The sequence below is a fragment of the Ptychodera flava genome, assembly GCF_041260155.1.
Source record: "Ptychodera flava strain L36383 chromosome 23 unlocalized genomic scaffold, AS_Pfla_20210202 Scaffold_23__1_contigs__length_28996876_pilon, whole genome shotgun sequence".
Classification (NCBI taxonomy): Eukaryota; Metazoa; Hemichordata; class Enteropneusta; family Ptychoderidae; genus Ptychodera; species Ptychodera flava.
In genome coordinates, this window is record NW_027248277.1 from 3,830,733 (window position 1) to 3,856,309 (window position 25,577).

General features: G+C 37.1%; 2 protein-coding genes across 2 annotated transcripts; both read right to left on the bottom strand.

The window, feature by feature from the left end:
* Nucleotides 1-759: 759 nt before the first annotated feature.
* LOC139123966 (uncharacterized) lies at nt 760-7,269 on the bottom strand. Its single transcript, XM_070690112.1, has 3 exons — nt 7,086-7,269; nt 4,865-5,484; nt 760-3,483 (listed from the first exon to the last, which is right to left on the bottom strand). Exons 1-2 carry the CDS (start codon nt 7,167-7,169, stop codon nt 4,900-4,902), a joined length of 669 nt encoding a protein of 222 aa, XP_070546213.1. The 5' UTR covers nt 7,170-7,269; the 3' UTR covers nt 760-3,483; nt 4,865-4,899.
* A 6,229-nt stretch (nt 7,270-13,498) lies between these two features.
* On the bottom strand, nt 13,499-20,574 carry LOC139123967 (uncharacterized). Its single transcript, XM_070690113.1, has 3 exons — nt 20,398-20,574; nt 18,116-18,735; nt 13,499-15,705 (listed from the first exon to the last, which is right to left on the bottom strand). Exons 1-2 carry the CDS (start codon nt 20,476-20,478, stop codon nt 18,124-18,126), a joined length of 693 nt encoding a protein of 230 aa, XP_070546214.1. The 5' UTR covers nt 20,479-20,574; the 3' UTR covers nt 13,499-15,705; nt 18,116-18,123.
* Between the last annotated feature and the right edge of the window lie 5,003 nt (nt 20,575-25,577).

The following is a 25,577-nucleotide window of genomic DNA, read 5'->3' on the forward strand; positions in this document are numbered from 1 at the left end:
TGGCAGTTTTGTCTGAATTTGAAGATTCTTTCGTATGTTTCTTGTATTTATCATACATGTTATGCCTGTATTGCCATTCTTGTATTGTTCTGACGGTTCTGATATGAATCCTTTTTTGAACTAGTTACTACTATATAGTAAAAAGAATTCAGGTTGACCTATTTACGCCCGGATCTTTTTTTCACCCCGTTCTCCAAGCACAGATCGTAAAGGGAACCTGTTTTGTGGCCACACGTTCTCTTCTCATTCAGGAACACGGTGGTACAGAAATATGTTGATAACAATTCATAATTTTGATAAAAAATGCGATTTTTCAAAATCTCTCGCAAAATCCCGTGTACTCTCGCTTACCCTAACAATTAACGGTACCCCCGCGCGAGAAATTATAATAAAGGCAAATATAAACAAACACAATCGCATTTAATGAGGCACATTTTGGTATGTTTCTTGCGGATTGTTTTGACATTCACCTGGTTTAATTTGTTTGCTTAAATTATGTCCGTGTTTGCGATTAATAATTATAATATCCCGTCTCCGGTGGGGGGCTCGCGACCGACTTTTTGTTTGTAACTGAACATCTGGATAGCAGAAATCAGGTGTACTTATGGTACATACTAAATACAAATTGAGGTACCCTGGTGTTTCCACAGAGAGACTGGAACATTTCAAGATATTTAGTTCAGAAACAGTTAAAGTTTGGTAGGACTAGTTTGAGGTTTGATGTACATGACATAATTAAATACAAAGGAAACAACGCAATCACATTCTATAACTATTGAATACTTTATTTTAAATATTTATCTCATTTCAGATAACTTGAAATCTTACATTACGAAACAAAAACACTAAATAACTTAAGAATAGAGTCACCAAGTAATTACAGGTTACACAAGGAAAATTGAACGCCATGCAAATTGGCATTTAGAGGACGAGTGGGTGCAGCTTTACCTTTAGACTTGGGACACACTAAATGATGTATATAATGTCAATGAGATAAGACCAAGGCATTGTGAAATTAAAATATAATCTTTTTCTGAAACAATATACATTTAGAAGTCTATGTAGTCAGTCAAAACAAGCCTAATGTTTTGTCAAAATAATGTTCCCTGCCATTGAATGAGAATTGTTGATCAATGTACATAAATACTTCTGCAAAATTTGATTATAATGGGTTGGAATAGTATGTAAGGCCAAGAAGCCTGTAAGAAAGACCACAACAAAATCATGGCTACAAAATATACAAAGGACACTAAAACAACAACGTATATGGTTCTACAATGTACGCACTTCAGTTTGTGTGAGAAATATTTTAGTATTCACAGTATTGAAATACCTACATTCAGTGTTGAGTAATACTTTTCAAATTTAATATCCAATTACCAATTACACTGTTTTCTGTCTTTCTGCACTCTTTTCTGTATGCATACCCTAGTTTTATAGAATTTAATAGGTATTATCTGTTGAGAAATCTGACTACTGGACTACTGATTATCTAATAGAAGTTGGTGTGTGTGTAAAAATTACGATGACATTGCTTATACAGAAAACTGTAAACTCTGCAGTAGTGGTTAAAGTGGCATTTATTGTTTGCTTACTTTCCTGTACACAGACCTATACTCACACTGCAACGAAGAACAAATTAAACAAAAGAAAAATATTTGATACACACACTTTGCTAACATAACAAATATGGCGCTGTCATGTTCATAAACATTGGAATGACAAAGGAAGTTGAAACCTACAATCAGGAGATATAAATATGACTTGCACGGTTTAAAGTTCTAATTTATTTAGTCGTTTTCCAAACAGATTGTTTCAGGGACTTAAAAGCAATACAGTGAGACAGTTTTTACCACACAGTAGTGTTGATTGGATATCATTCAACACCAAACAATGGACGATTGTAGCAGTTCACGCTTAAAGGCATCAATAATGAGGAGATTATTAGAAATTGTCAACAGTGAAATGTCACGTGACAGAATTAACATAGAATGCTCCTGGGGGATAGACATTTAATTCAAACTCTCATTCTTTACAATCCTTTCCCAGTCTACCACTCGTTGCAGCTCATCATTATAAAGATCTCGCAGCAAGAAACATGTTCACAGCTTTTCTTTTTCAAAATTGAAAAATTTTATTTATTCCTTTAGGGTTAAAATAGAGATGGGAGCAATTCAGAATTTCAAATAAATTGTTTTCAATGACAACTGAACATTTTAGTCTTATTGAGTGTGAGCAGGCTAAAAACAATCCTTGGTCTACCTGCTGTGTATTCTTGTGTGTTTAAAAAGATTCTTTTTCAGTTTACATCGATATCCACACACATCACATTGCCAGGGTTTTTCATCACTATGTACAGACTTAACATGTACAGTTAGTGTAGTTTTTAGCCTAAAGACACGTGGGCAAAGATCGCATTTGAGTGTTGGTTCACTATGAGTTAAGGCATGCAATCGTAAATTAGTACTCCTCTTAAACCGGCGTCCACAAATATCACAAAGATATTCAGGCTTAGTGCAGTCCCTCATACAATGATTGCGATATTCAGATCTGACATAGAAAACTTTCTTGCATATCTTGCAAATGTATTCCCTGGAAAGTTCGCCATGACTTTCTAAATGGGTTTTCAAATCTGTCTTACTATAAAATTTCTTGTCGCAATAGGAACATCTAAATTTGTGCTCTGAGTGAACAATCTTCAAATGGTTTGACATATGTGTTCGTGTATCAAACGTTTCGCCACACTCTGTACAGACAGCTGAAACTTTACTGTGTGAATGCTTTTCATGATTTGATTTGATCCCTTGTTTTGTAAACCTGAGGTCACAATATCTACACTTGAACTTTCTTTCCATGTGGGTGTTTTTGTGATTATTTAACGCAATGCGATTGGAAAAGACATGCTTGCACACGTCACATTCAAATACACCATTGAGTGTTTAAGGAATTTGTGACTAGATCTTGATGAGCAACTTATGAATATTCGATCACAATACCTGCATGGAAACACTGGTATCTGTTCTGCATGTGAATCAACCATGTGATTTTGCCAATCTTCAGTAGAAAGTCTATTCCACAATACTTACATTTCTGTCTGGCACAAATGCCCAATGACATATGTAAACTCAATCCTTCCTCTGCTTTATAACCCTTACCACATTTCTCACAATAATAAGATTTATCACCAATCATGGCTTTTCGTATTCTTCTTTGTGGGTTTCTAACTCTTTGTCTGTCATGGGCGGCTTTTTGGCGCGCCCATATTTCTTTCTCACACGCATAGGTTTTTCAATTCCACTGACTGAGGACACATTGCAACTTGTGGCCAAAGTATTCATTGATTAGTGTCATCACTTATGGAGTTGTCGTCATCACTCGTTTCATCATTTCCTGTGTCTCTGTTTCCATGGTAACTAGATTCTAAGTTTGACGTTGATGCATCGGGAGAGCAGCTTTCATTCTCGCCACCATTCTGAAGAGCAGCTGAGAGAAAATCACAGAGAATGAATGGTTAATGCACAACTGGTCTGAAAATATGCCGTCTACTCATAGCAAAATGACAGTTTTGTATTTGTCAATTCCAGTATTATTAAAGTAGTTCATCCCAATGTATTAATCTTTACGGCCCTGATACGGGTTTTGAGGACCTCAGTCGTATGGCGTACAGGCCCTCGCACGCTCGGGCCCTTTCGCCATACGACCTTGGGCCGCAAAACCCGTATCAGGGCCGTTAAGGTTTTATCATATACCTTATGGAATGATAAATATGTAGTTTACATAATATTCAACATTGTTTAGGAGATAAAAATGCGTGCGATATCAAATATTTATCGCCATTTGTGTCTGCTTTTTATAAACACGATGGCCGCTTCCCGTCGCGGATTGACATACATAATGACGTCATTTGTTTACCTGCAGAATGCTAGAACGCGCAAAGCAACATCCGTACTATTACGTGACCAACAGAGATCCAGGCTGAAATCGAGGTGTAAGAAGGACAAAAGCGTGATGTCAATTTCTTGTAATTTATACTGAACAGGCACGCACTTAGTATACACAGGATTTCACTAGAATTTAGAAATAAAAGCCGATGTCACCTGCGCGGCTCCACTGTCGCCATGCGCAATTACGATCTGAGCGAGCAGACGTTTTCCAAATCTTGCGCTGGCTTTGTGTACGAATGGAACGTTTGCGGATAGCAACGCGCGTAGTAACCAGAATTGAGATAGTTAAATGCACGCGATTGCCCATATTTGGGCACCGGGCCGGGGCATGATACGTAAAAAAAATGCACGGATCTGAGGGCGCTTTCTCCCATAGCTTTACACAGGCATGTGAATAATGTAGGTATATAATAATATCTACTAAATAACCAATGGCCTTATACAAATAGCTTTCACTAAGACTTTTTAAGTAGCAGTGAATAATTACAATCTACCAATCAGCAATATCCAGAATTATATTGACATTAATAAATATCTACTAAATAACCAATGGCCTTATAACAATAGCTTTACCCTAAGACTTTTTAAGTAGAAGTAAATAATTATGATAGCTATATTCTTCAAAACTGCTGCACATTGTTCCATATAAGATGACGAGCTTAAGATACTTAGAGTGAGGTGCAAACCTCTGCATATCTCATTGTGAGTTGATATAACGATTGCCAAATAAAGATGAACACTGCTGTTATTAGTGGTTTGATTGAAAAAAGTATTGTAATTTCCATCATTTCACACAAAACCTGAAAAGATGCCAATTAACTCAATAAAATACTTTGCTTGGCTCCAAGCTGTGGCTTTCCGCTGTGCAAATTGCGATGTGCACGAAATTCCATGAAGATGGAAATGATAAATAAACTAACCTATAGGACTATTTTGTTGACAGCTCTCCTCACTTTCAACTTTCCCAAAACTCTGCCCCTTCCAACTCCATCTTGTTTTGCAGAGTTTCTTCACATGATCCAATTTCTGTATAGGTTTGGTTAGTATCTGGATCACAAGTTTTCCTGTCATTGTCTGATCCATTTATATCTTCTGTGCCATCATTCCATTTAGCTACTTGTGTATCCATGTTTGATTGTTGTCGATTGATATTGATACCTTCTTCCACCATAACACTGTCTGCTGATTGGCTGTTATTGTCAGCCATATTGACATCATTCTGCGAATCAATAGTTTCCCTTGTGATGTTGGTGAAGGAATTAAACTTCAAAAGTACACCTTCATTCTTTATAAAAATGTCACGATTTCTATTGTCCCTGTTATAAGTATCCGTCGACGGTTCAACTATCGTATGTGTACCGTTACTTTTAAAAGTAGCTGTAGGACACAGTCCGACATTCACATCACATGGTTTTACTTTCAGTCCGGTTGTGACAAATTCTCTGACAAAGTCTTGACTTCCAATATACTGAGATGACAGCCCATCTTCAGAGACAATGACAAAGACTTTGCAAGCAAACTTCTCCAGTAAATCTTTACACTAAAGAAAAACGACAGTAGATAAGATTGGATGGTTGATTTAAAGAGAATAGTTGTGGTATAAATGTACACATCATTGTCAAATGCAAGTTTGAAGTTGTATCAAAACAATTCTCTACTCTTTGATTTCAGAAAGCTTTATATATTATCTGTATTGTCATTGGGATGACGTCAAAAAAGTTTCAAGAAATTCACATATTGACTGTGATGGTTAACAACCAAAGATTAGACAGTCGGTAGACATGTACAGGGCCTCAAATTTACTGGTACCCTCGTACAATGTCACGCATGACTTAATGATTAATTCTGTGGAAATATTTTAAAATAATGGCCATGGTCAGATTGAAGCATTCAAAGAGGAGTTTTCAAGTATCATGCCCCGAGCTGCCCTGTTTACTGCATCAGTACATTTTGTGGCTATTTTGAGTGGTGTATAGGGCTGCCACGTGACCACTACTGACCGGAAGCTAACTTCCGTAGTCATGGTAATGAGTTTCATTTTAATAGCCATCTGAAATTCCTATTGTTCATTCATATGATGCAGACGTGTTATGCCTCTCTCAGTTTCTCGAAAGTGTTTGTACATTCTATCTGGAGGTGGATTTTTTCCGTACGTATATTTTAAAATTTTCTCAAAATCACCCAACAATTAATTTAACCACCCAAAAATTCGGCGTTATTCAAAATCAGAAATCAAGATCAAATGATTCTGTTTCAACATGGCTTTTTTTAGTCAGCGCAGTTAGGGGTATGGATGGCAGTCCCTCAGACCACTCTGCCGCACAAAATATAATGGTAAAGTGCGCGGGATAGCTTTGAGGCACCCAGCTATGTGTCAGTGGTTGTGGAGTTTTTTTAGTCGGAATTGTCCCTTCACAGTGCTGGAGTTGAAAAATCTGCTCGACCTAATTTGCATTGGAATGCGCATCATGGTGGTGAAGCAAATACATAATACAGATGTGCAATAGCGTTCTCGACCCCCGGACTCGACCTTTTCGTCTGGGAGCCAGGAACCATCCTCGTGTCATGTACAACAAACTTCAATATTTAATAAAACCAAAAGGTTTGCAAATGTCCTTAAAGGAACACTTAAAAGCACAAAGGCAGTGATCGAAGTGTACACTTTATAATAGCTGCACTGTTGTAGTGAAGTTCGAGGTTTTGTTTGGGTAGGTTTGTCAGACCATGGAGGTACAAAGAGAGACTACCTACATGGTCAGACCATGGAGCTACCAAATGTACCTCCATGGTCAGACCAGGTTTGCCATGCTCGCTAGCCAGAGCAATAATTTCCGCTCCGCTGACCTACGCAAATAGCGCTGAGCTGTTGCCGTAAAGAGGCGCGTGGTTTACGACGATGAGGTTTGCCGACCAACCCGCATACCCAAGCAAAAATCGAACAGCATCATTGCAGCCGACTTATAACCCCATTGTTTCACTTAAACAGGCTCTGATTACAAAGCGGGGCATAAATTTGTATCGCATGGCAAATTTAGCTCACTGTACGAACGGCCGAGGTCAAGTTATATCAGTAGTAAAGATGACAACAGAGCTGTAAATTTACAGACAGTGCCGCCGAACGCTTGCATTGAATGGACTTACTTCCGTAAACACTCGATTTTTCAGCGTGCTTGTTAAACTTCTTGGAGGATATACAACGGCTGGTTTTGAAGAAGTCATATCCATTGCTATGTTTTCTTGACTGGCTATGATGCAGGAAGGTTGTGTATAAAAATAAGTACATGAAGAAAGTCACTGAGCGGCCTTTGGGTCAAGTTGCTTGACCTCTAAAGTTCTCATCGGCTTCAGATTCAGGTTCGAAATCTCTTCAGGTTTCGGATTTAACAGGATTAGCCTTACCATTGATACGTCCATGGCATAACTATGCATTTTGGCTGAGTTTTTAAACTTTCTGAGAGTGACATTAAGAAATATAGTCTCACCAGAGAACTTGAATACACATTCATAAGATTTATCTAATTATTTATTAAAATGAATAATTCAGACATAGGTATAATTAGGAAAAATTGTAAATTTGCTAATAAAGAATATAGAATAGAGAATTACAGATTAAAGAATAACTATGACTTATTCTAATATACAAGTGAAGGGTCTTTAATTTACAAACCATTGTGTTGTATCAAAGAATTAATTAATTCAGCTACAAATGAACATACAGCTTGGCCACTGATGGCGCTATTAGAGATATTGCCGACCTACTTACAATGGTCAATGCTCTTAATAAAACACAATGTAATTCATGATTTAATGTAATGAAATATACATTCAGATATAAGGAAGTTTGTGTATGTGAATTTTATAGGGGATTATTTACGACACAACAGGGATAAAGAAAATAACATTTCAGTTGACGAGATCACTGTGGGAGAATCTACAAATTCGTTATAATACATGTTTCAACAGCACAACCTAAACGCACAGTATAAGGGACTGGACATAAATTACAGGGGGGGGTGGGCCGGTTTTTTCGAAAAACCGCTGCGTAAAAAATAGTGACCCTTCAAAAGTTCATGCACAAAAATTAGTGACCCTCCCCCTTATCCGTGCATGAAAATAAGTGACCCTCCCCTGTTACTCAATACCCCCAAAAAAACCCGCAATGTGTTAAAGACCCCCTTCTGACTTGCTATACTTTTTAAGTCGCCCTCCCGAAAGGAAGGCAAAATGTGGCCGATATAACGCGTTGTCCAAAAAATATCAAATCATATGTGTGTGATAATTCATGTAAATGTACTTTGCTTGAAGTGGCAGGTAAAAAGTGCATGCCTGTACAAAAAATGTTATTTTTAGATTTTATCGATAATGTTGATTCACTATACATGTAGTTGACTATAAGAAAACTACGAACGTGTATTTTCCAGTATAAAACTAGCTATATCTGTTCATATACAGATGTTTAATAATGATATAGTATACTTGATTAGCATGGGTTGTTTACAAGTGCACATGTGAACAAGATATTTGATTTTGGAATTTCTCTCAAAATGTTGATCCACTATACATGGGAGTCTATGACAAAACTATACATGGGAGTCTATACAAAACTGTCAAAAATTTTCAGAATTAAAATTTGCACTATTTGTGCATATATGGACCCTGAATAATTGACATAATTGTGCTTGATTAGAAGAGGGTGGTAAAATGTGCATCTGTGTACAATAACTTTGTTTTTGGAATTTCGCATAAAATGTTGATCCACTATACATGGGAGTCTATGACAAAACTGTAAAAAAAAATTTTCAGAATTAAAAATATGCACTATTTGTGTATATATGACCCTGAATAATTGACATAATTGTGCTTGATTAGAAGAGGGTGGTAACACGTGCATCTGTGTACAATAACTTTGTTTTTGGAATTCGCATGAAATGTGGATCCATTATACATTGTAGTCTATGAAGAAACTATGAATAATTTTTTTTAAATACAAAACTTGGCAAATCTGTGTATTTATGTATGCTTGATTATTGATATTTATGTTCTTGATTAGACTAGAGTGGTTACAAGTCCATGTGTGTGCAAGAAATTTGATTTTGGAATTTCACCGAAATGTTGATTCACTTTACATGGCAGTCTATGGTGAAACCCTATGAATAATTTTTTTCCAATACAAAAATAGGTAAATCTGTGCATTTATGTACACTCAATTATTGGTACTAATGTTCATGATTAGACTAGAGTGGTTTCAAGTCAATGGTTGTGCAAGAAATTTGATTTTGGCATATCACTTAAATGTCGATTCACTATACATGGCAGTCTATGATGAAACTATGAATAATTTTTTTCCAATACAAAAATAGGAAAATCTGTGCATTTATGTACACTTGATTATTGGTATTAATGTTCATGATTAGACTAGAGTAGTTTCAAGTCAATGGGTGTGCAAGAAATTTGATTTTGGAATTTCACTGAAATGTCCATTCACTATACATGGCAGTCTATGATGAAACTATGAATAATTTTTTCCAATACAAAACTTGGTAACCTGTGCATTTATGTACACCTAATTATTAGTATTAATATTCATGATTAGACTAGAGTGGTTTCAAGTCAATGGTTGTGCAAGAAATTTGATTTTGGAATTTCACCAAAATGTTGATTCACTATACATTGTAGGCTATGAGGAAACTACAAATAACTCATAGGTTATCTGATCCTAAATTGTTATTCAAAAGTTGTTCGACCTGAAGCTTCCAGTTGTTATTGATGACACTATGCACTATTCTGAACAGTTTGTATTCTGTCAATGTCCTCAAAAATTAAAAAATGTACATACAGCGACATGAACGTTTGACACCGACCTATACCCAATGTATTGTCAATGGGAGAATGATGTCAAATAAGTAATCTCCCAATTGTTATTGAAAGAGTCATTATAGGGGACAGTTATGCACAATAGTGTTGAATAAGTAGAAATCATGACAACTTAAATCAATGTGGCTGCTTGGATCATCAATACATTGTTTTTATACCTGAAATTTGCGCCCGAAGGGCGCGCCGAAAATGGTAATGGCAGAAAATGAAAGTGCCAGGAGGTATTTTTTCTTTTTTCAGTATTCCATAACGTGCACATGCAATTTCAGCTTTGATGCATGAAAAAGGTGACCCTCCCCCATAGGCTTGCACAAAATTTTATGACCCTTCAAAAATGCTTGCGCGGAAAATGGCGACCCACCCCCAAAAAACACCGGCCCACCCCCCCCCCTGTAATTTTGTGTCCAGTCCCTAATAGTAACATACAATACAATTACAGTGAGCTAGAAAATTTACTTCTGCCCATCTGCTCAGTATAAAACAAACATATTGGCTGTTTTGTCTGAATTTGTTGATTCTTTCGTATGTTTCTTGCATTTAATACATGCTATGCCTGTATTGCCATTCTTCTATTGTTCAGACGGTACTGATATGAACCCATTTTTAAACTAGTGAAAAGACGAATTTTATTTTCAATGTAACCGAACTACTCACAGCGACGCGTGACCTTCGCTGGTATGCATGACCTTCGTTGGTATATGTACATATAAAACAGCTGAGCGAATAAGGCAATCCAAAACGTCATTATGATTATGGTCAAAATTCTGTTGTTTGCAGTCACTTCATGGGCATTGCACTTAGCAGGCACAAGTACAGTTAAGCCTATACCAAAAACATACAAACACGAACGTGTTGAAAAATTGTATCATTTGCCGACACCTGTCATCGTTCACGGCCGCGGTCCCATGGCGGTGCAGTGTTTTTATGTAATCTACGCTGCTGAAGATTACATGTAAGATACCGGTTGACAGTACATCATGATAGAACCGCTTTACGACAAGTTTCCTGTTGAGGAGCTTAAGTATATGGGCGGCAAATTACATCGTTTACAGCCGTAAATGAGCCGCAAAAATCCAACCGCACTGAAAATACTCGCGACAGACAAGGTTGAGGGCGCACATAATATTTCCGATTTGTAAGCTTACCTGTCAGTGAGATTCACAGGTAATGGCCGTGTCTGGTGGCACCGGTGCGGTGAGGGTTTCAGATACAATGTAAGATCTAGGGAAGTCAAGCTTTCACTTAGGTTGTTAAAGGAAGTTAAAGGTCTGGTGAAATGATCCCGTTCGTGTGACTGAATATCTTCCCGGGGGGTCAATACTATTACACTCGCAACAGAATTTAATTTAGGCAAGCCAGGAACGAAAATACGAGCAGACGACGGAAATACCTTTGAAATGTTTTATTCGTACAGCAACAAAATCACGAACGAGTTACGACACTACAGCTTACAGTGTACTTCACTTCATGTTTTCCCTAATCCGCTTACTAAGATGATAAATTCGGCATGATATTTTACGTCTTGGGACATGTACAATTCTTCGAAATAAACTAACCACTTCACACATTCTACAACAACTTTTGTAGTCGAACAGATCCCCTTTTTGCCGTGAATTATACCTATTCATTTTGGCACCTTTTCTTCACACATTCTATTACAGCACCTGTACAATGTGCATGAACAGAGGAAAGTTTTAACAACTATAATTAACCTGTTTCCATGCAGGATTTCTTGAAATAGTCCATTGCTGAACTTAGTTCAGAGTGTTGAGAAGACAAAATTTATGTCTAATTGAACTTGTACATAGTTATAATTGGCTAAATGTTGTCTTACGGCTAAATTCAGGCCCTGACACCTTTTGGACACCCCTAACAATAATAGTAAAGTCCGCTAGGTACTTCCGTGGCAGCATACTTGACAAGGTCCGTAAATTTACAAATAAGTTGATAGTAAATACCTGTAGTCTAGTTGGATCCGAACTCAATTGCGAAACCGTGTGTAACTGTAGCCAAGCCTATTTGAAGACACATTTAGTCACTGGTGGCGCTATTAGATATCGCTGATCTCCTCACTTTGGATCAATACTCCGTCGGAAAACAACTCTGTGACATTTATGATATAGTGTGGTGAAATATGCATCCGGAAATTAGCATAATGGTTGATAAAGATTTATTTGATTAAAAAAGAAAGAAGTATAAAGTTGCATAGAGTGCTCTGGGCGAAGCAAATCGACAAATTATTTTGACAATGATAATTATGTTGACACAAAGCACGACAAAGCAAATTGCAGGGATGCCATCATCTTGTGTTTGTGGCAAACTCTGACTGTGGCAGGGACCGTGACCAAGAATTTGGTTGAAGGGTGGATAAATATGTCATTATCGAAGAAGATACTGTTACAGAGGTTTGACTAAATTTTCAGCTGTATATTTCGTTCTTAGATTTTTCATGAGAGGATTCGCCGGCACAAACCATGTATCTAGGCTAATCCCCTGAACGCGGAAAATTTCCACGTTACCGAATTAATGGTTTATGACTCCCCAGAGAGTAAATAAACTACCGATCTAGTAGAACAAAAGATCACAATGTTTGTAAATATTACACAACGCGTGATATTTGCAGAGCAATCACCGATGACAGTCAGTTCACACCTCAAGTAAGGTATCTTTTCATATGGAAATGATTTTGAACCTACAGCGCTTGTGCCGGGGAATCTTGGCATGTTTATGTTTATGCAGAAAATAAATTTGTTGAACGAGCTCGGTGGAGTATAAATATGGTTTATATGACACATGTTTATGGATTGTACACTTACTTTTAATACAAAATCGTAAAATACAAACATGTAGCCTTTCATTAAAGATCTGTACCTTTGGTCGTTTTCTATTTTGTTTGTTTCTGTGTATCATCTGCAGTTTCTGGTTTGAATCCCTGAACCATGGAGAAATTCCTAATATTTAGCTCATAAATATATGAGTATAATCTGCATTGTTATTGTTTAAATTTTGTATTCAGGTCCGGACTAGAATACATTGTCAACAATTATATTGGTCATTTCACATGTACAGACTGTGTTGGCAAGAAGGACACCAGGCATTTGTCATGATGGTCGGATTATAGTAAAATTCTGTAGTTGATACATTGAAACAGTGCAGTGAAAAATTTGTCAACAGTTACAGCTAATGTCCCTTTAAATGAAAACAAAATTTACAATGTATGATGTTGGTGTTATTGTATGGATTGTCTATTTAAAACTGTAATCATCATTTAAGAAGAGTATCTAAAGCCTGGGATCTAAAATATTTATCTTATTGACAAAACAATGCAAATACATATTATGTGTAGGAACTCATACTCTGCGAACCCTCTCCGGCTACGAAGTATGCTGTGTTTCCTCTGAAGTGTAGTGCACACGGTAATAAAGTAGTCAACAGTACCTAATCTTACACAAACTTGAATAAACAAACAAACGAACGAACAACAAACAAACTGAACATATGGATTGCAGAAATCAGGTGTACTTATGGTACATACTAAATACAAATTAAGGAACCCTGGTGTTTCCAAAGAGAGACTGGAACATTTCAAGATATTTAGTTCAGAAACAGTTAAAGTTTGGTAGGACTAGTTTGAGGTTTGATGTACATGACATAATTAAATACAAAGGAAACAACGTAATCACATTCAATAACTATTGAATACTTTATTTTAAACATTTATCTCATTTCAGATACCTTGAAATCTTACATTACGAAACAAAAACACTAAATAACTTAAGAATAGAGTCACCAAGTAATTACAGGTTACACAAGGAAAATTGAACGCCATGCAAATTGGCATTTAGAGGACGAGTGGGTGCAGCTTTACCTTTAGACTGGGGACACAATAAATGATGTATATAATGTCAAAGAGATAAGACCAAGGAATTGTGAAATTAAAATATAATCTTTTACTGAAACAATATACATTTAGAAGTCTATGTAGTCAGTCAAAACAAGCCTAATGTTTTGTCAAAATAATGTTCCCTGCCATTGAATGAAAATTGTTGAACACTATACATAAATACTTCTGCTAACTTTCATTATAAGAAGCCTGTAAGAAAGACCACAACAAAAATCATGGCTACAAAATATTAAAAGGACACTAAAACAAAAACGTATATGGTTCTACAATGTACACACTTCAGTTTCTGTGGGAAATATTTTAGTATTCACAGTATTGAAATACTAGCATTCAGTGTTGAGTCATACTTTTCAAATTTAATATCAAATTACCAATTACAACCAAATGCACCGTTGGACAATTGTAGCATTACACGCTTGAAGGCATCAATAATGATGAGATTATTAGAAATTGTCAACAGTGAAATGTCACGTGACAGAATTAACATAGAATGCGCCTTGGGGATAGACATTTAATTCAAGCTCTCATTTCTTTACAATCCTTTCCCAGTCTTCCACTCGTTGCAGATCATTATAAAGATCTCTGAGCGAGAAAAACTTTCACAGCTTTTCTTTCTCAAAAATGGAAACATTTATTTTTCCCTTTAGAGTTAAAATAAAGGTGGGGCAATTCAGAATCACAAATCAATTGTTTTCAATGACAAATGTGAACATTTTACGTTTGATTGAGTGTGAGCAGGCTACAAACATTCCTGGGTCTACCTGTTGTGTATTCTGGTGTGTTTAAATAGATTTTCCCTCAGTTTACATCGATATCCACATACATCACATTGCCAGGGTTTTTCATCACTGTGTACAGACTTAACATGTGAAGTTAGTGTACGTTTTAGCCTAAAAACACGTGGGCAAAGATCGCATTTGAGTGTTGGTTCACTATGAGTTAAGGCATGCAATCGTAAATTAGTACTCCTCTTAAACTGGCGTCCACAAATTTCACAAAGATATTCAGGCTTAGCACAGTCCCTAATACAATGATTGCGATATTCAGATCTGACGTTGAAAATTTTCTTGCATATTTTACAAGTGTATTTCCTGGAAAGTTCACCATGGATTTCTAAATGGGTTTTCAAATCTGTCTTACTATAAAATTTCTTGTCGCAATAGGAACATCTAAATTTGTGTTCTAAGTGAACAATCTTCAAATGGTTTAACATATGTGTTCGTGTATCAAACGTTTCACCACACTCTGTACAGACAGCTGAAACTTTACTGTGTGAATGCTTTTCATGAGTTCTTTTGATCCCTTGTTTTGTAAACCTCAGGTCACAATATCTACACTTGAACTTTCTTTCAATGTGGTGTTTTTGTGATTATTTAACGCAATGCGATTGGAAAAGACATGCTTGCACACGTCACATTCAAATGCACCATTTGAGTGTTTAAGGAATTTGTGTCTTGATCTTGATGAGCAACTCATGAATATTCGATCACAATACCTGCATGGAAACACTGGTATCTGTTCTGCATGAGAATCAACCATGTGATTTTGCCAATCCTTCAGTAGAAAGTCTATTCCACAATACTTACATTTCTGTCTGGCACAAATGCCCAATGACAGATGTAAACTCAATCCTTCCTCTGTTTTATAACCCTTACCACATTTCTCACAACTGTAAGATTTATCACCAATCATGGCTTTTCGTATTCTCTCTTTGTGGGTTTCTAACTCTTTGTCTGTCATGGGCGGCTTTTTGGCGCGCTCATATTTCTTTCTCACACGCATAGGTTTTCAATTCCACTCACTGAGGACACATTGCAACTTGTGGCCAAAGTATCCGTTTGATAAGTGTCATCACTTATGGAGTTGTCGTCATCACTCGTTTCATCATTTCCTGTGTCTCTGTTTCCATGGTAACTAGATTCTAAGTTTACGTTGATGCATCAGGAGAGCAGCTTTCCTTCTCGCCACCATTCTGTAGAGCAGCTGAGAGAAAATCACAGAGAATGAATGGTTAATGCACAACTGGTGTAAAATATGCCGTCTACTCACAGCAAAATGACAGTTTTGTATTTGTCAATTCCAGTATTATTAAAGTAGTTCATCCCAATGTATGACATATTATAGCATATATGGACATAACAGATGTTGGTAGAAGATCATTTTAGCCTTGTTTATAGACAGAACCAATGAAGAAAAAACAAAAGGATTCAAGGTATTAAGCAATTTGTTTATGCCTTGCATTATCAATGTGCAGCATCTCAAAGGCTTTCAGCTTATTGATTGGCAGAATAATATTGACATTAATAAATCTCTTGAAAATAGAGAACTATCTACACCATAACCTTAGCCTAAGACATTTTAAGTATTGAATGAATAATTACAATCTGCCAATCAGCTATATCCAGATTATATTGACATATAATAAATATCTACTAAATACCAATGGCCTTAATAATAGCTTTACACTAAGATTTTTTAAGTAGCCGTGAATATTACAATCTGCCAATCAGCTACATCCGTGTTCTCCCAGGCCCTTCAAGCATCACGTCTCCGTGACGCTTGCCTTGATCGCCGTGACGCTTGCTACAATGCCGTGACGCTTCAGATTTTTCCCGACACCCTTGATTGACAGCCCCACTTGACGGCTCAGTGTATTCATTGGCATGGGACATCTGCCAAAACTAGCCTTATCAACATCGTTTTTAGTCCTGAATAGACTTTTTCGTGTTGATTGACTGTTTACATTAATCAATTGACACGTACAAAGGTGTTGAAAAACACCGGCCGAGCGGCACATCGGTGTGGCCGCGACTTTGATCATGTTGATCGAGCGCCGTGTCAATGGCCGTTTATCAAGTTACGTGGGGGGATTACAGTGACGTCGACGCCGTGAAAATGCTGGTGGTCAAAGCTATCGGTCAAAATTGCGACCCTCAAAAAAGGTTTGGCATCTATACCTGATGACAGTTAGTCTACATGAAATCTCCATGGCAGTATTACGAATGTGCATTTGTATTTAATTATTTTTCTGCTCTTGTTGTTGAGACAAACGGTGAAAGTATCAGAGCAGGAGAACGGTAGAGTCCGTGGGCTGCACACGTTACGTGTGCGTCATATTACGCTACGCTGACTTGACCTAGTTTCTCGATGTTGGGGTCACTGTAATTTTACAATTTTTTTGGCTAACCGTACAATCGTTCTTTTGCATTCTTGTAATCTTTTTTTATTTCGCGCAAAGTTTTTAAAAATATGAGTTTGGATTAACATTTTGGTCGCGAAATGATGTCTACAGTGCCATGTGACGTAAACAGGTCAGGCGATTTCCAAGATGGCGGTCGATGTGTGGGCTTTGAGCGTTTCGCGCTGTTTTCAAGTGCAGGTCTCGTTTCAGGTTCGCTAAGGAGGCAAGTTACTAAAACGACAGGGGTTTCATAAATTTTGGTGACTATCATTCGTGTAAATACGTCTGAATTTTATGTTATGGTAAACCGTAACAGTCCCTCTATTCATTGGGACCGTGACCGTAATCATGTGCTCAAAAACTCGCTGGGTTACACAGCCCGTGTGTGGTTGCTCTGTATAATTTCGTAAACAAGTGACGCAATGTTTCATCGCAAACGTTTCTCCATGCAATGAGCGTACGAGTTGAATTTTTACAACTGAAGTTGGATTGCTGAAGAAACCAAGATGTGACCGTTCAGTTTTCATGTATGAATTTATTGCAGTTCATGGTGCTACCTGTAACTAATTGTTTATTCCCTGATATGTATGTTCATACAGCAGTGTGTGTAAGTAAATAAAACGCATGTTAAATGACTACAATTTGCAGTGACTGTTTTATGTGTGATGTATTTAAATATATGTTAATGTATGCAAATTAATTATGTAAATTTTATGCAAATTTCCGACATGCTGCCTCTTGATCCTGTAGGGAGAACACGCTGCATCCAGAATTATATTGACTTTAATAAATATCTACTGAATAACCAATGGCCTAATAATAGCTTTACACTAAGACTCTTTAAGTAGCAATGAATAATTACAATCTACCGATAGTTATAATTACGATCTACTGATAGCTACCGGTATATCCTTCCAAGCTGCTGCACATTGTTCCATATAAGATGATGAGCTCAAGATAGTTATAGTGTTGTGCAAACCTCTGCATATCTCATTGTGAGTTGATATAACATTTGTCCAATAAAAATGAACACTGCTGTTTTAAGTGGTTTGATTGAAAAAAGTATTGTAATTTCCATCATTTCACACGAAACCTGAAAAGATTCCAATTAACTCAATAAAACACTTTGCTGGCCGCAAGCTGTGGTTTTCAGCTGTGCGATTGCGATGTGCACGAAATTCCATGACGGATAGAAATGATAAATAAACTAACCTATAGGACTATTTTGTTGACAGCTCTCCTGACTTTTCAACTTTCCCAAAACTCTGCCCCTTCCAACTCCATCTGGTTTTGCAGAGTTTCTTCACATGATCCAATTTCTGTATAGGTTGGTTAGTATCTGGATCACAAGTTTTCCTGTCATTGTTTGATCCATTTATATCTCCTATGCCATCATTCCATTTAGCTACTTGTGTATCCATGTTTGATTGTTGTCGATTGACATTGATATCTTCTTCCACCATGACACTGTCTCCTGATTGGCTATAATTGTCAGCCATATTGACATCATTTTGCAAATCAATAGTTTCCCTTGTGATATCGGTGAAGGAATTCTGCTTCAACAGTACACCTTCATTCTTTGTAAAAATGTCACGATTTCTATTGTCCCTGTTATAAGTATCCGTCGACGGTTCAACTATCGTATGTGTACCGTTACTTTCAAAAGTAGCTGTAGGACACAGTCCGACATTCACATCACATGGTTTTACTTTCAGTCCGGTTGTGACAAAATCTCTGACAAAGTCTTGACTTCCAATATACTGAGATGACAGCCCATCTTCAGAGACAATGACAAAGACTTTGCAAGCAAACTTCTCCAGTAAATCTTTACACTAAAGAAAAACGACAGTAGATAAGATTGGATGGTTGATTTAAAGAGAATAGTTGTGGTATAAATGTACACATCATTGTCAAATGCAAGTTTGAAGTTGTATCAAAACAATTCTCTACTCTTTGATTTCAGAAAGCTTTATATATTATCTGCATTGTCATTGGGATGACGTCTAGAAAGTTTCAAGAAATTCACATATTGACTGTGATGGTTGAACAACCAAAGATTAGACAGTCGGTAGACATTGATATACTGAGATGTACAGGGCCTCAAACTTACTGGTACCCTACGTACAATGTCAAGCATGGATTAATGATTAATTCTGGGAAATATTTTAAACTAATGGCTTAATGGTCAGATTGAAGCATTCAAATAGTAGTTTTCAAGTATCATGCCCCGAGCTGCCCTGTTTACTGCATCATAACATTTTGTGGCTATTGAGTGGTGTATAGGGCTGCCATGTGACCACTACTGACCGGAAGCTAACTTCCGTGGTCATGGTAATGAGTTTCATTTTAATAGCCATCTGAAATTCCTATTGTTCATTCATATGATGCAGACGTGTTATGCCTCTCTCAGTTTCTCGAAAGTGTTTGTACGTTGTATCTGGAGGTGGATTTTTTCCGTATATATATTTTCAAATTTTCTCAAAATCACCAACAATTAATTTAACCACCCAAAAATTCGGTGTTATTCAAAATCAGAAATCAAGATGGTGGATGGCACCCTCAGACCACTCTGGCGACAAAATATAATGGTACAGTGCGTGGGATAGCTCTGTGGCACCAGCTATGTGTCAGTGGTTGTGGAGTTTTTAGACGGAATTGTCCCTTCACAGTGCTGGAGTTGAAAAATCAGCTCGACCTAAATTGCATTGGAATGATGGTGGTGAAGCAAATACATAATACAGATATGCAATAGCGTTCTCGACCCCCGGACTCGACCTTTTCGTCGGGGAGCCTGGAACCATCCTCGTGTCATGTACAACAAACTTCAATATTTAATACAACCAAAAGGTTTGCAAATGTCCTTAAAATAACACTTAATAACACAAGGGCAGTGATCGAACTGTGCACTTTATAATAGCTGCACTGTTGTAGTGAAGTTCGAGGTTTGTTTTGGTAGGTTTGTCAGACCATGGAGGTAGAAAGAGAGACTACCTCCATGGTCAGACCATGGAGCTACCAAATGTAGCTCCATGGTCAGACCAGGTTTGCCGACCAACCCGCATACCCAGGCAAAAATCGAACAGCATCATTGCAGCCGACTTATAACCCCATTGTTTCACTTTAACAGGCTCTGATTACCAAGCGGGGCATAAATTTGTATCGCATGGCAAATTTAGCTCACTGTACGAACGGCCGAGGTCAAGTTATATCAGTAGGTCAGTAGGAAATATGGCTAGTTTTCAATCGGGTTCGAACCCACAACATACGGCATCAGTCGCCTAGCGGAGAGGCCACAGAGGGATAATAGAGCTGTAACAGACATTGCTGCGAAAACGAGCCTTGCCACTCCTTGAAGTGTTCTGCTGGCCTACCACTCCAATGACCAACCTACCGAGTGGCAGAGGCTACGGATTCGCAGCAATAACAAACAGTGCCGCCGAACGCTTGCATTGAATCATAGACCCGATCGAGGGTCTATGATTGAATAGACTTACTTCCGTAAACACTCGATTTTTCAGCGTGCTTGTTAAACTTCTTGGAGAATAGACAAGGGCTGCAGAAGAAGTCATATCCATTGCTATGTTTTCTTGACTGGCTATGATGCAGGAAGGTTGTATAAGTACGTGAAGAAAGTCACTGAGCGGCCTTTGGGTCAAGTTGCTTGACCTCTAAAGTTCTCATCGGCTTCAGATTCAGGTTCGGAATCTCTTCAGGTTTCGGATTTAACAGGATTAGCCTTACCATTGATACGTCCATGGCATAACTATGCATTTTGGCTGAGTTTTAAACTTTCTGAGAGTGACATCAAGAAATATAGTCTCACCAGAGAACTTGAATACACATTCATAAGATTTATCTAATTATTTATTAAAATGAATAATTCAGACATAGGTATAATTAGGAAAAATTGCAAATTTGCTAAAAGAATATAGAATAGAGAATTAAAAGATTAAAGAATAACTATGACTTATTCTAATATACAAGTGAAGGCTAACAAACCATTGTGTTGTATCAAAGAATTAATGAATTCAGCTACAAATGAACATACAGCTTGGCCACTGATGGCGCTATTAGAAATATTGCCGACCTACTTACAATGGTCAATGAATGCTCTTAATAAAACACAACGTAATACACAATATTCATGATTTAATGTAATGAAATATACATTCAGATATAAGGAAGTTTGTGTATGTGAGGGAGCATTCGTTTTTTACGGGGAGGGGGGGGGGTGGAATTTGAGCGACAAATGAAATTCTATCTCAAAGCACCAAGCAATGAGAATTGAATCAATCAAAAAACTCCTCCGTTTATTCACGTGTCAAACATGACTTCCATAAGGACAACAGTGTATGGTGTAATTGTGACTATGACTTACTCTGTAATATTTATAATATTCAACATTTACATTTTAGTAGTGGTATTTTTGATTATGTATTCCTGAGTTGATGTTTTTGTCACATTTTAATCCTACGGGTAGTGTATCTTTTTTCGTCTCAATTTACCTTTGTTAAGTGCCAGAAGAAGGGACCTCCCCAAAAAATCGATGTTAGAAAGAGAGGGTTCATTGATCGCATTTCTCACTTCTTGAATTCATTTAACATTACTAGTAATATTGATATCTTTGACGAGTCATTGCAACTTTACAAAACATCTTGGCAGTTTTGTCTGAATTTGATGATTCTTTCGTATGTTTCTTGTATTTATCATACATGCTATGCCTGTATTGCCATTCTTCTACTGTTAAGACGGTTCTGATATCAACCCATTTTTTAACTAGTGAAAATACGAATTAATCTCAAGCCCTTGCTAAATCAGTGTGCACGAAATACAAGTTATTTACCAAAATGAAAAAGAACCCCAACAATGCTCGTTACAAAACAACTTATAAATCGTACAGAAATATCCTTAGCAGGCTTCTGAAGTCAGCAAAAAGAAGTTACTATTCAAACAAATTACAGTCGGCCAGGGAAATACAAATAAGACATGGCAAGTGATTAACGAAATTTTAAATAGTTCGACAAATAACTATACCACCCCCGCAAAATATTTTCACAGGAAAAACAAATAGTAACAGACAGCCTCGATATTGCAAACGAATTTAATATTTTTTTCTCTACTGTCGGTATTAACCTTGCCTCACAAATCACTCCTGCAGGTGACTTTACTAGCTACCTCCATGGAAACTATCAAAATTCTTTTTTCTTTCACCCTGTCACGGATCAAGATGTTTTTAATGTAATTAGGACCCTAGATCCACGTAAAGCTGTCGGTCCGGACAATAATCACCCACTGTTAATTATTCATGCTTCGCCTATTATATCCCACCCATTTGCCCACGTAATTAATTGTTCTTTGCAGCAAGGTATCCTCCCAATGATTTAAAGTTAGCAAAAGTTGTTCCAATTACAAGAAGGGCTCTCCTGAAAATGTAAGCAATTACAGACCATCTCAATTCTCCCAACTTTCAGCAAAATTATCGAGTCAATTGTGAACAAAAATTATCCGCTATCTGAAGAAAAACACATACTTATTGAGACACAGTTTGGGTTCCGCAAACGTTATAACACGAAATTGGCCCTCATAGACTTAGTCACTGATATTAGCGACTGTCTAGATAAAGGTTCTCTCACCTTTGGAATATTCATCGATTTTAAAAAAAAGCCTTCGACACCATCAATCATGACATCTTGATTCATACACTGCGCCACTATGACATCAGAGGTGCATCCATGGCCAAACCTAACATGTACGGACCTAACGTGTCTAAAATGTCTAACGTGCAGACTTTTACTGTGTTCAGTCATGCACGTTTGCCTTACACGTTTGGGTTCTATAATGTACAATGGCATACAATTGCCCATAGCACGTTAGCTTCAACAATGTGAAACGTGCATTTTTACCAACTACTGGCCATAGCTCCAGAGGTGTTCCATTACACTGGTTTAAGAATTACTTGACATCCCGTCAGCAATTTGTCAACATCAACAATGTTACATCTCTTACTCTCAGATCCAATGTGGCGTCCCACAACGTTCAATACTAGGTCCAGTTTTATTTTTAATTTATATCAATGATATCGCTAATTCGTCTTATAGGTTCCAGTTTCGTCTCTTTGCAGACGACACCAATTTGTTCAAGTTTATTGATAGCAACCAAATTGACTTTATGCAAATAAATTCTGACTTCCATGAGGTTTGTAATTGGTGTCGGGCAAATAAACTTACAATAAATATTGATAAAACAAACTATATGATTATTAAAACATCACGTAAACATGTTATTGCTAATGGGACCCTAGATATTGATGGCCATAAAATAGAAAGTGTTCCTTCTGCAACCTATCTTGGAGTCATCCTTGATGAAAATATTACTTGGAAGGCGCACATCAAGAAAGTTATCAAAATCATTGCGGGTTGGTATAATTTCACAGCTTCGTCAATTTGTACCTAGAAATGTCCTCCTTCTGTTGTACAACTCGCTTATTCTGCCACACATCTCCTATTGTATTGAAATCTGGGGCAATACTTTTACGACTTACCTTGAGCCATTGCATTTACTCCAAAAGAAAATTACTCGCCTGATCACCTTCTCTGATTACCGTGCCCACTCTGCCCCTTTATTCAAACAGCTTTGTATTTTAGACATTTTTAAACTTTGTAAATTTCACACCTGCGTTTTTGTATTTGACTTGTTACATGACAACTATGCCCAAGACAAAGGTCGTTACGTCGACACAATTCCCCATGACTATCCTACCCGTTTTTCTATTCAAGACAAACTTTATGTCTAATTGAACTTGTACATAGTTATAATTGGCTAAAGTGTTGTCTTACGGCTAAATTCAGGCCCTGACACCTTTTGGACACCCCTAACAATAATAGTAAAGTCCGCTAGGTACTTCCGTGGCAGCATACTTGACAAGGTCCGTAATTTTACAAAATAAGTTGATAGTAAATACCTGTAGTCTAGTTGGATCCGAACTTAATTGCGAAACCGTGTGTAACTGTAGCCAAGCCTATTTGAAGACACATTTAGTCACTGGTGGCGCTATCGCTGATCTCCTCACTTTTGATCAATACTCCGTCGGAAAACAACTCTGTGACATTTATGATATCGTGTGGTGAAATATGCATCCGGAAATTAGCATAATGGTTGATAAAGATTTATTTGAGTAAAAAAGAAAGAAGTATAAAGTTGCATAGAGTGCTCTGGGCGAAGCAAATCGACAAATTATTTTGACAATGATAATTATGTTGACACAAAGCACGACAAAGCAAATTGCAGGGATGCCATCATCTTGTGTTTGTGGCAAACTCTGACTGTGGCAGGGACCAAGAATTTGGTTGAAGGGTGGATAAACATGTCATTATCGAAGAAGATACTGTTACAGAGGTTTGACTAAATTTTCAGCCGTATGTTTCGTTCTTAGATTTTTCATGAGAGGATTCGCCGGCACAAACCATGTATCTAGGCTAATCCCCTGAAGGCGGAAAATTTCGCGTTACCGAATTAATGGTTTATGAAAATGATTATAAACCTACAGCACTTGTGCTGGGGAATCTTGACATGTTTCTGTTTATGCACAAAATGAAATTTGTTGAACGAGCTCGGTGGAGTATAAATATGACATGTGTTTGTGGATTGTACACTTACTTTTCATACAAAATCGTAAACTACAAATATGTAGCCTTTGGTCATTTTTAATTTTGTTTGTTTCTGTGTATCATCTGCAGTTTCTGGTTTGAATCCCTGAACCATGGAGAAATTCCTAATATTTAGCTCATAAATATACCCTATATGAGTATAATCTGCATTGTTATTGTTTAAATTTTGTATTCAGGTCCAGAGTAGAATACATTTATCAACAATAACAATGGTCATTTCACATGTACAGACTGTGTTGGCAAGCTGGACACCGGGCATTGGTCATGATGATCGGATTATAGTAAAATTCTGTAGTTGATACATTGAAACAGTGCAGTGAAAAATTAGTCAACATTACAGCTAATGTCCCTTTCAATGAAAACAAAATTTACGATGTATGATGTCGGTGTTATTGTATCGATTGACTATTAAAAACAGTATCCATTATTTAAGAAGTGTATCTAAAGCCTGGGATATAAAATCTTTATATCATTGACAAAACAATTTAAATAGTAATGCAGATACATATTATGTGTAGGAACTCATAATCTGCGACCCCTCCTTGGTTACGAAGTATGTTGTGTTTCCTCTGAAGTGTAGTGCACACCATAATAAAGTAGAGGTCAACAGTACCTAATCTTACACAAACTTGAATAAACAAAGAAACAAACAAACAAACTGAACATGTCGATAGCAGAAATCAAGTGTACTTATGGTACATACTAAATACAAATTGAGGAACCCTGGTGTTTCCCAAGAGAGACTGGAACATGGAAAGAGATTTTACTTCAGAAACAGATAAAGTTTGGTAGGACTAGTTTGACGTTTGATGTACATGACATAATTAAATAAAAAATACCGTCAAGGACAGTATGCTCATATTTGGTTTGAATCGGTCCATCAAGAAATATTTAAACCAGAAAAACAAGAACGACAAAAGTAAATAAGGTCTGAAACTTTAGGTACTGGAGGTCAACTTTAGGAACAGGCTTAGCAGAGGAATGTTCCAACACAGTCCTTCATGTTT

Bases quoted from the DNA above. Each gene is read 5' to 3' on its own strand.
- LOC139123966 (XM_070690112.1), bottom strand. From the start codon at position 7,169: ATGGATATGACTTCTTCAAAACCAGCCGTTGTATATCCTCCAAGAAGT. The intron at 5,485-7,085 runs GTAAGTCCATTC...GTTTTTCTTTAG, and splicing joins AAAATCGAGTGTTTACGGAA to TGTAAAGATTTACTGGAGAA.
- LOC139123967 (XM_070690113.1), bottom strand. From the start codon at position 20,478: ATGGATATGACTTCTTCTGCAGCCCTTGTCTATTCTCCAAGAAGTTTA. The intron at 18,736-20,397 runs GTAAGTCTATTC...GTTTTTCTTTAG, and splicing joins AAAATCGAGTGTTTACGGAA to TGTAAAGATTTACTGGAGAA.